At 32.7% G+C, this 12,604-nt stretch overlaps 1 protein-coding gene across 2 annotated transcripts in view; it reads right to left on the reverse strand.

The window, feature by feature from the left end:
- rbm24a (RNA binding motif protein 24a) overlaps positions 1 to 10,336 on the reverse strand; it is a 15,328-nt gene extending 4,992 nt beyond the window's left edge. Inside the window, exons 1-3 of one of the 2 annotated variants that reach the window (XM_061931090.2) lie at positions 9,991 to 10,336; positions 4,734 to 4,857; positions 4,340 to 4,394 (exon numbers count right to left, since the gene is read on the reverse strand). In XM_061931090.2, the coding sequence (XP_061787074.2) occupies positions 4,340 to 4,394; positions 4,734 to 4,857; positions 9,991 to 10,158 (347 nt within the window). In that variant the 5' untranslated portion in view covers positions 10,159 to 10,336. Of the gene's footprint in view, positions 1 to 4,339; positions 4,395 to 4,733; positions 4,858 to 9,986 lie in introns of both variants that reach the window. The other variant, XM_061931092.2, reaches the window with a different exon arrangement.
- Between the last annotated feature and the right edge of the window lie 2,268 nt (positions 10,337 to 12,604).

Genomic DNA, 12,604 nt, shown 5'->3' on the forward strand with positions numbered 1-12,604 from the left:
ACACTAATTAGCACACGGACACATGAATCAGATTACACACACACACACAGATTGAGATACAGACACACTAATTAGCACACGGACACATGAATCAGATTACACACACACACAGATTGAGATACAGACACACTAATTAGTACATGGACACATGAATCAGATTACACACACACTAATTAGCACACGGACACATGAATCAGATTACACACACACAGATTAAGATACAGACACACTAATTAGCACACGGACACATGAATCAGATTACACACACACAGATTAAGATACAGACACACTAATTAGCACACGGACACATGAATCAGATCACACACACACAGATTAAGATACAGACACACTAATTAGCACACGGACACATTAATCAGATTACACACACACACACAGATTGAGATACAGACACACTAATTAGTGCATGGACACATGAATCAGATTACACACACACAGGTTGAGATACAGACACACTAATTAGTACATGGACACATGAATCAGATTACACACACACACACAGATTGAGATACAGACACACTAATTAGTACTTGGACAAATTAATCAGATTACACACACACTAATTAGCACACGGACACATGAATCAGATTACACACACACAGATTAAGATACAGACACACTAATTAGCACACGGACACAAGAATCAGACTACACACACACAGATTAAGATACAGACACACTAATTAGCACACGGACACATGAATCAGATTACACACACACACACACACACAGGTTGAGATACAGACACACTAATAATTAGTTCACGGCCAGGTAAATCAGATTACACACACAGATTGAGATACAGACACACTAATTAGTACATGGACACATGAATCAGATTACACACACACACACAGATTGAGATACAGACACACTAATTAGTACATGGACACATGAATCAGATTACACACACACACACAGATTGAGATACAGACACACTAATTAGTACTTGGACAAATTAATCAGATTACACACACACTAATTAGCACACTGACACATTAATCAGATTACACACACAGATTGAGATACAGACACACTAATTAGCACACTGACACATGAATCAGATTACACACACACAGGTTGAGATACACCTTTGCAAATATGATATATAGTAAACATTCCATTCTTGGGGGTAACCATTTGATTCACAAAATATTCTCCATTTAAAATCAATACTTTTTCAATAACACCTGGTGCCACTTCTATAATTAACTACATTCCTCCGTCAAATAATCAACGGCTGTGATACATTTCTATATTTACTTCAAATAAAAACTGCTTTGTTGAGTACAATTCTACCTAAACATTTAATCAAATCAAATTCAAATAAAACTTCTGTAAAGTACGTGTGTACAGCAGATATAGATCATCTACATCAACACGATGAAAAGGACAAATAATTCAATAAAAAATTAATTAAAATCGATTTTTGGATTATTTTTCTTTTAATCGTTACATATTCCAAAATAGATTTTTCTGGCAGCCATAACTGCGCGTGTACCTAATAAAGTGGCCAATCTATTTTTACACCCCTCCCTAACCAATCTGGCGCCCTAGGCAAGATTTTAGGTGGCGCCCCCCCACATCGTCAGTGAAGTGTATATACTCACAAGAAACCGAATAGCTTTGTCTTTGACCTTTTTTTTTACTTAAAGAAAGCAAATTAACAATCAGAATAGTTAACAAGATAAAAAAAATATGAATAAATAAATGAATGCAAAAAATAAAAAATGAATACATGAAATACAATATTTTTTACATACATATTGCTTAATTTACATTAATGATGTGCACTTTAACAACTAGGCTTACAACTATACCTAATATATAAAGGGGTGGAAAAGTGACTATTACCTGCAGGGCAAACATTAGCTAACCAGAAGGCAATAACAATGTAAACAAAAAACACCTGCTTAAAAGATCTAATACAAGGAATGTAAGGTGGGAGTACTGTAATTACCTAACGTTACGTTATTATTTTCCATAACAATTTAGCCCCCTCCACAATATTAACCCGACGTTAAAACAGAACTAGCTATTTATTGATTAGCAATTGCCGAATCATGTAACATTAGCTTAATGCTAAAAAGCCAGGTTACTATCACATTCTGTAACAGACAAATCATTTCATGTAGGCTAACGTTACCTACCTGCTACCTCTGTCTTTTCTCGTTTCTCCTCCTCTTCTTTTCTCTTTTTTCTTCCCTGGGCACCTGACAGTTTTGGCCGTTTTGACATCTTGTGTTGATTTTTTTGATGTGGTGACGTCCACAAAGAGTCATGATACGGGAAGGGAGGGGGCGGCGGGGGGGGCGTAATGTTGTAACAAATAATATTTCTATTATATAGGCTTTACTTTGCATTTTAATTAACGTGGGATTATTTTTTTGTATTTAGAAATAATAGTACCAACTTTTTTTTTCTTTTTTCTCCAACATTTGTGGCACTGGCGTGGCGCCCCCTGATGGACGGCGCCCTTAGCATTTGCCTATACGGCCTATGCCACGGGCCGGCCCTGCCTCCACCCCCCACACACACACACACACACACACACACGCACACACACACACAACTTCATGCAGTGTCAGCATTGGAGGCTTTGTGCGGGCACAATGGGCGCGCTTGTTTTCGTTAACACCGAGGGACCATGTGACCCTGCGAGAATAAGAGAGCCAGCGAGAGAAAGACATTTGTTTGCAACTTTGGAGCCGGACAAAAAGAACACACACACACACACACACACACACACACACACACACTTGTTGTGTATGTAAAGTGAGTTGCAGACAAAAAAAGCCTTTAAAAAAACAAAAAACCCCCAAACAAGAAAAAGTGATGTGTTGGTTAGAACAGGAAGTTGCATCATCACCTTGTTGTTGTGTTACCAGAACAAAAAAAACGTCACACACCAGCGTGTTAAAATAAAAGCAACTGAGAGGGGAAAAAAGTCGTCACCCAAAAACACTTTGAGGCCAACAACACCACTTCATAACTTCACCACTTCATAATCACCCTTTCATTGTCCTGACGCACAATAATCCCTTCAAAGCTCAGCTAGAGAGAGACATTAAGAGGCATGGGGTCAGACTGGAACCTTCCGTCACACACACACACACACACACACACACACACACACACACACGCACACAATCCAACGGCAAAACATGGATTTTTTTTTTTTTTTTCTGGAAAAACAAGTTGAAATCTGCTGAAAAACTCTCGGAATAAACAAAGAAGAAGCCAGCTCCACTTCACTTCCTGCCAACCTTATATGGGCGTGATTGCTCCCAGCCAATCGGGGGATGACGTAATGTTAACAGCGATCCATCCATTTTTCTACCGCTTATTCCCTTCGGGGTCGCAGGGGGGGCGCTGGAGCCTATCTCAGCTACAATCGGGCGGAAGGCGGGGTACACCCCGGACAAGTCGCCACCTCGTCGCAGGGCCAACACAACAAAATTCACACTCACATTCACACAATTTAGTGTCGCCAATCGTCGCGATCAAAAGTTAGGGTGGTCCCAAAAACTTCCGTCAGTCTACCCCAGGGCAGCCGTGGCTACGAAAGTAGCTTACCACCACCAGGTGTGAATGATTGATGGGTTCTACATGTAAAGCGACTTTGGGTACTTAGAAAAGCGCTATATAAAACCCAGTTATTATTATTATTATTATTATTATTATTATTAAAAAGGAGGGATTGTTCAAATTGACTGTGTGTCGGTTTAAAAAGTGCTTCCCCCCTTTGGTCAACATATGAAATAACAAGTGTGTGTAAGAAATTGAAATGCGGCCCCCTTTTGGCCAAAATTAATTAAAAAAATATTCAAATAAATATGTATACAGAGACATAACTTGAAGTAAATAATGAAGATTAAAAAACCAATTACAAAAAAATTTAAAAAATAAAAGCAGTCTTTTTCTCACGTGTCAACTTATTCCTTACAAAATTGGGAACAATTTCTCGTATTCTTTCTCTTTCTGTAATATTGCAATATGTTCTCATAAAATTATCACTTTTTTAATGTAAAATTATTACTTTTTAATGCAAAATGGCGACATTTGTCATATGAAATTCCGACTTCTATCACGATATTGCCAATTTTGTCGTTCTTGTAAAACAGTGACATTTTTTTGGAATAAAATGATGACTTTTGTCATAATTCTGCCAAAGTAAAATTCAGATTATTATTATAATATCGCCAACATTTTAAAGTGTTCTCATAAAATTGTGACTTTTTGCCAAGTAAAATTACGACTTATTTTCTTCAAATTGCCAGTGATGTCATCATAATTATTGGACACATTTCCACGGACTTACCCGTAAGGCCTTTGGATGAACGCAGGGTGAATCTGCGGGACTCCGAAAGTGAAACCTGGCAAAGATGAAAAGAAAAGCATCCATGAAGATAAGAAAGTAAGATTTGGGATGACACAAACATTTTTAACGAGGACTTTTATCGATCAATCTGCTGAGGTCGCCGCTAAACCACCGGCAGACGCATTCTCGTCCAATCACATTTGAGCTTCTCGTCCAATCACATTTGAGCTTCTTGTCCAATCACATTTGAGCATTCTCGTCCAATCACATTTGAGCTTCTACCTTTTGGACTCGGACCGCGGGCTCATGTCACTTTGGAGCGTGCACGTGCATACATGACATACGCTCATAAATGGGTATGAATATGAATGAATGAATGATGAATATTTGTCACCTGGCTGCATAACGCGGGGCTTGGCGCCCAGGTAGGCCAAGTTGACGTTTGCCTTGCGGCCGTCGATGATAGGGTTAGGGTCCTTGCAGGCACGCTCAGCACACGAGCGCTCCGCCATGGTCACCTGGTCACAAGATGGAGGCTGGTGACACTTCCTGTCTCACCCTATCACACACGCTAACACTGGCCGATGAATCAATGAACCGATTACTAGCAGTGAAGTGTATGAAGGAATGATATATACTGTATGATCAAACAAAGCATGAATGACGTGTGTTAATGCATGAATTAGGTGTATAAATAAATCAAATACTGTACATGAATGAATGAATGAATGAATTAGGCGTATGAATAAATCAAATATAGGAATGGATGATATGTATGACTAATATGACTAAAGTGAATGAATGACGAATATAAATGAATGAATGAAGTGTATAACTGAATTAAATACTGTACATGAATGAATGAATGGATGACGTGTATTAATGAATGAATTAGGCGTATGAATAAATAAAATATATGAATGGATGATATGTATGACTAATATGACTAAAGTGAATGAATGACGAATATAAATGAATGAATGAAGTGTATAACTGAATTAAATACTGTACATGAATGAATGAATGAATGACGTGTATTAATGAATGATTTAGGCGTATGAATAAATCAAATATATGAATGGATGATATGTATGACTATTATGACTAAAATGAATGAATGACGTGTATAAATGAATGAATGAAGTGTATAGCTGAATTAAATACTGTACATGAGTTAATGAATGGATGACGTGTATTAATGAATGATTTAGGCGTATGAATAAATCAAATATATGAATGGATGATATTTATGACTAATATGACTAAAGTGAATGAATGACGAATATAAATGAATGAAAGAAGTGTATAACTGAATTAAATGCTGTATATGAATGAATGAATGAATGAATGACGTGTATTAATGAATGAATTAGGCGCATGAATAAATCAAATACATGAATGGATGATATGTATGACTATTATGACTAAAGTGAATGAATGACGTGCATAAATGAATGAATGAAGTGTATAACTGAATCAAATACTGTACATGAATGAATGAATGAATGATGTGCATTAATGAATGATTTAGGCGTATGAATAAATCAAATATATGAATGGTTGATACGTATGACTAAAGTGCATGCATAAATGAATGAATGTGTAAATGAATGGATTATGTAGATGAATAAATACATGATGTGTATATATATGAGTTAAATACCATATATGAATAAATGAATTAGGTAAATAAATAACGTGTATGACTGAATTAAATACTGTATATGGATGAATGACGCCTATAAATGAATGAATTAAGTGTATGAATAAATCAAATATATGAATGCATGATATGTATGAATAAATGACGTGTATAAATGAATGAATTAAGAGTATGAATAAATCAAATATATGAATGAATGATATATATATATATAAATGAATGAAGTGAATGAATAAATGATTGACTTGTATAAATGAATGTATTAAGTGTATGACTGAATTAAATACTGTATATGAATGAATGATGCGTATAAATGAATGAATTAAGTGTATGAATAAATCAAATATATGAATGAATGATATGCATGAATGAAGTGAATGAATAAATGAATGATGTGTATAAATGAATTATTTAAGTGTATGACTGAATTAAATACTGTATATGAATAAATGATGTGTATGAATGAATGACTAAATTAAATACTGTATATAAAAATGACTTGTATGAATGAATGAATGAATGACATGCAGGAATGAATGAATGAAGTGATTGAATAAATGTAAATAAATTCGGTGTATGACTGAATTAAATACTGTATATGAATAAATGACCCCTATAAATGAATGGATTAAATGCAAGCGGAAGAAAATGGATGGACCGATGGATGAATCAAATAGATGAATGAATAATATGCATTAATAAATGAATGAAGTGAATGAATAAATGAATGACGTGTATAAATGAATGAATTAAGTGTATGACTGAATTAAATACTGTATATGAATGCATGTGTATGAATGAATGATTTAAGTGTATGAATAAATGAATGATATGCATGAATGAATGAATGAATGAAGTGAAATAATTAATGTAAATAAATTAAGTGTATGACTGAATTAAATACTGTATATGAATAAATGACGCATATAATTGAATGAATGAATAAATCAAATAAATGAATAAGTGATATGAATGAATGAAATGAATAAATGAATAATGTGTATAAATGAATGAATTAAGTGTATGACTGAATTAAATACTGTATATAAAAATTACCTGTATGAATGAATGAATGAATGAAGTGTATGAATAAATCAAGTGTATGAATAGATACATGAATAGTGTGAATGAATATATGACTGAATGAATGAAGTGTATGAATAAACAAATTGTATATAAGCATGAATGAATGATGTGCATGTATGAATGAATGGATGAATGAAGTGAATGCATGACATGTATAAATTAATGAATTAAATACTGTAAATGAATAAATGATGCCTATGAATGAATAAATCAAGTGTATGAACAGATACATGAATATTGTGAATGAATATATGAGTGAATGAATGAAGGGTATGAATAAATAAATTGTATGCAAGTATGAATAAATAAAGTTCACAAATATTTGAATAAAGTGTATGAAAAAACAAGTAAGTGTATGAATGAATAAAGTGTGTGAAGGGATTAATGAAGTACACTTATGAATGAATGAATAAAGTGTATGAAGGAATGACTGAATGACGTGAAGGAATGAATAAAGTGAATTATGAATAAAGGGTATTAATGAACAAAGTGTAAGGAAAAAGTGAATAAAGTGCATGAATGAATGACTAAAATGTATAAATAAATATTAGATTTAAATGAATAAAGTGTATGCATTCTATGAATGAATGAATTAAGGATATGACTGACTGACTGACATGTATAATACATGAATGGTATTCATGAATGCATGACTGAATGAATAAGAAGTATGAATAAATAAATGTATGACTGAATGTATGACTGAATGAATAAGAAGTATGAATAAATAAATTGTATGAATGAATGTATGACTGAATGAATAAGAAGTATGAATAAATAAATTGTATGAATGAATGTATGACTGAATGAATGAGAGGTATGAATAAATAAATTGTATGAATGAATGTATGACTGAATGAATAAGAAGTATGAATAATACATTGTATGAATGAATATATGACTGAATGAATACGAAGTATGAATAATACATTGTATGAATGAATGTATGACTGAATGAATGAGAGGTATGAATAAATAAATTGTATGAATTAATATATGACTGAATGAATAAGAAGTATGAATAATAAATTGTATGAATGAACGTATGACCGAATGAATGAGAGGTATGGATATATTGTATGAATATATGACTGAATGAATGAGAGGTATGAATAAAGAAATTGTATGAATGAATGTATGGCTGAATGAATAAAAATTAAGAATAATACATTATAGAATGAATGAATAAATGAATGTATGACTGAATGAATAAGAAGTATAAATACAAAATTGTATGAATGAATGCATGACTGAATGAATGAGAGGTATGAATAAATAAATTGTATGAATGAACGTATGACCGAATGAATGATAAGTATGAATATATTGTATGAATATATGACTGAATGAATGAGAGGTATGAATAAAGAAATTGTATGAATGAACGTATGACTGAATGAATAAGAGTTATGAATAATAAATTATAGAATGAATGAATGAATGAATGTATGACTGAATGAATAAGAAGTATAAATAAAAAATTGTATGAATGAATGCATGACTGAATGAATGAGAGGTATGAATAAACAAATGGCATGAATGAATATATGACTGAATGAATAAGAAGTATGAATAATAAATTGTATGAATGAATGTATGACCGAATGAATGAGAGGTATGAATATATTGTATGAATATATTACTGAATGAATAAGAGGTATGAATAAATAAATTGCATGAATGAATGTATGACTGAATGAATAATAAGTATGAATAATAAATTGTGGAATGAATGTATGACTGAATGAATAAGAAGTGTGAATAAATAAATAGTTTGAATGAATGTATGACTGAATGAAAAAGAGGTATGAATACATGAATTGTATGAATTAATATATGACTGAATGAATAAGAAGTATGAATAAATAAACTGCATGAATGAATATATGACTGAATGAATAAGAAGTATGAATAATAAATTGTATGAATGAATGTATGACCGAATGAATGAGAGGTATGAGTATATTGCTGAATGAATAAGAGGTATGAATAAATAAATTGTATGAATGAATGAATAATAAGTACGAATAATAAATTGTGGAATGAATGTATGACTGAATGAATAAGAAGTGTGAATAAATAAATAGTATGAATGAATGTATGACTGAATGAATAAGAGGTATGAATACATGAATTGTATGAATTAATATATGACTGAATGAATAAGAAGTATGAATAAATAAACTGCACGAATGAATATATGACTGAATGAATAAGAAGTATGAATAATAAATTGTATGAATGAATGTATGACTGAATGAATGAGAAGTATGAATGAATGAATGTATGACTGAATGAATAAGAAGTATGAATAACGAATTGTAGAATGAATGTTTGACTGAACGAATAAGAAGTATGCATATATTGTATGAATGTATGACTGAATGAATGAGAGGTATGAATAAATACATTGTATGAGAGAATATATGACTGAATGAATGAGAGGTATACATAAATATATGATATGAATGAATGAAAGAGGGTATGACAGAATGAAGATGAGCTCCTATGTTACATGAATGGTCGTGTGTTGGATTCCTGCTAAGAAGTCCAGTAAATATTATTATTATTATTATTATTATAATTATAACAAGAACTAGAACCAACTTAGTCAGATTGTTTACAAATAAACGATGAAGAACAAATAAAAAAATGTTTCAACACAACTTTGTGAAAATCATTTCGAAGTCTGGAAAAAGTCCAATAGAACTTTCATTTTCACTTTCACTTTCATTTTCATTTTCACGATTACTGACTGACGAGCTCGTTAGCGGCAGATGATGATGATGATGATGACGAGGATTCAACCTTGTGGAATATTTGATGCGACAGAATGCAAGCGTGAGTGAGGTGAGCGAGTGAATGAGTGAATGAGTGAGTGAGTGAGTGAGTCCCTACTCACAAATCCGTATCCACGGGACTTGCCGGTCTGGCGGTCGGTGATGACCACCGCCTCCTCGATCTCCCCGAACACCTCGAAGTATTTCCGGAGGCTGGAGTCCGTGGTGTGGTAAGGCAGACCTCCCACGAAGATCTTGGTGTAGGTGGTGTCCTTCTGCGTGCTGTGCATCTTAGATGACGTCACGGAGCGTCTGATGTGGACTTCTTCTTCTTCTTCTTCCTCTTCCTCTTCCAGTCAACACCATCAGGACTCGGCGGCCCTCCTCGCTTCCTCTGCCGGCCCAAAGAGAACCGCCGCGCTCGCTCCCGAGTTCTGCCTCCAAACCACGCCCCCTTTATCCCCACGCCCGACCACGTGGTCCACTTCTGACCAGCTCAATACGTCCATCACTTTTCGTGGATTCGTCACGTCAGGTGCACGTAGACCAGTGGTTCTCAAACTTTTTTTGTCATCCCCCACTTTGGACAAGGGGGAGTTTTCAAGCCCCACCTGCCCCCATCGCCCCAACAGAGCGCTAATGCCAAGCTTTAACATTTTCAAATTTATTGAACATCAAGTTGTATACATTCCAACTCAATAACATAAAATAACATTAAGTTCAATAATAAATAAAAGAACTTCCATCAAGTTCAATAATAAATAAAACAAAAGTGTTATAACTTGCATCAAGTTCAATAATAAATCAAATAAAAGTGTTATAACTTGCATCAAGTTCAATAATAAATCAAATAACTTGCATCAAGTTCAATAATGAATCAAAAAAAGTGTTATAACTTGCATCAAGTTCAATAATAAATAAAACAAAAGTGTTATAACTTGCATCAAGTTCAATAATAAATCAAAAAAAGTGTTATAACTTGCATCAAGTTCAATAAAAAAAAAAAAAGTGTTATAACTTGCATCAAGTTCAATAATAAATCAAATAACTTGCATCAAGTTCAATAATAAATCAAAAAAAGTGTTATAACTTGCATCAAGTTCAATAAAAAAAAAGTGTTATAACTTGCATCAAGTTCAATAATAAATCAAAAAAGTGTTATAACTTGCATCAAGTTCAATAATAAATCAAATAAAAGTGTTATAACTTGCATCAAGTTCAATAATAAATCAAATAACTTGCATCAAGTTCAATAATAAATCAAAAAAAGTGTTATAACTTGCATCAAGTTCAATAAAAAAAAAGTGTTATAACTTGCATCAAGTTCAATAATAAATCAAAAAAAGTGTTATAACTTGCATCAAGTTCAATAATAAATAAAACAAAAGTGTTATAACTTGCATCAAGTTCAATAATAAATCAAATAACTTGCATCAAGTTCAATAATAAATCAAAAAAAAGTGTTATAACTTGCATCAAGTTCAATAATAAATCAAAAAAAGTGTTATAACTTGCATCAAGTTCAATAATAAATAAAACAAAAGTGTTATAACTTGCATCAAGTTCAATAATAAATCAAATAACTTGCATCAAGTTCAATAATAAATCAAAAAAAGTGTTATAACTTGCATCAAGTTCAATAATAAATCAAAAAAAGTGTTATAACTTGCATCAAGTTCAATAATAAATAAAACAAAAGTGTTATAACTTGCATCAAGTTCAATAATAAATCAAATAAAGTGTTATAACTTGCATCAAGTTCAATAATAAATCAAAAAAAGTGTTATAACTTGCATCAAGTTCAATAATAAATAAAACAAAAGTGTTATAACTTGCATCAAGTTCAATAATAAATCAAATAACTTGCATCAAGTTCAATAATGAATCAAAAAAAGTGTTATAACTTGCATCAAGTTCAATAATAAACAAAACAAAAGTGTTATTACTTGCATCAAGTTCAATAATAAATAAAAAAAAGTGTTATAACTTGCATCAAGTTCAATAATAAATCAAATAACTTGCATCAAGTTCAATAATAAATCAAATAACTTGCATCAAGTTCAATAATAAATCAAATAACTTGCATCAAGTTCAATAATAAATTAAAAAAAGTGTTATAACTTGCATCAAGTTCAATAATAAATCAAAAAAAGTGTTACATTTTTGTTTCTCTGCAGGCGCTGGCTCTGGCTCGACGACCTTTGAGGTGCGAGTCACAAATGTATATATTTGTGGAATTGTGGTCCACACATTAACCTGCTAAAAAGTTTGTTCCGCTTAGCCCCGCCCCCATTGGTTACTGTTGCTATGTCTGTCAAACTTTCGCTCCTACCGAGAAATATAAAGCCTACAGTAAAAATAAGTACCGGTAATTTCCATTTATTTATATAGCGGATTTCACAGACAGAATCACAAAGTGATTTACAGTGTGTATAGAAAATGAAAGCATAGTAAAAAAAAATAATCTAAGAATATAATAATTTTAAAAAATTTTTTAAAGTGAAATTTCCTCCCGTTCCTCGCGCCCCACCTGTCATGTCTCTATTCCCCACCACACTTTGAGAAACGCTGACGTAGACAATCATCATGAAAAAATAGACATCAATTAATTGATACATTTGCTTGAAAAAGGTGATTCATTCAAAAAGGAAGCTGTTTTTTTTTTAAAAACAATATCGAACATTTCGTCCACAGACTGGGGCAGGTGTACCTAATGCAGTGGCCACGGCGGGTGTG

Source organism: Nerophis lumbriciformis, linkage group LG37 (assembly GCF_033978685.3).
Source record: "Nerophis lumbriciformis linkage group LG37, RoL_Nlum_v2.1, whole genome shotgun sequence".
Classification (NCBI taxonomy): Eukaryota; Metazoa; Chordata; class Actinopteri; order Syngnathiformes; family Syngnathidae; genus Nerophis; species Nerophis lumbriciformis.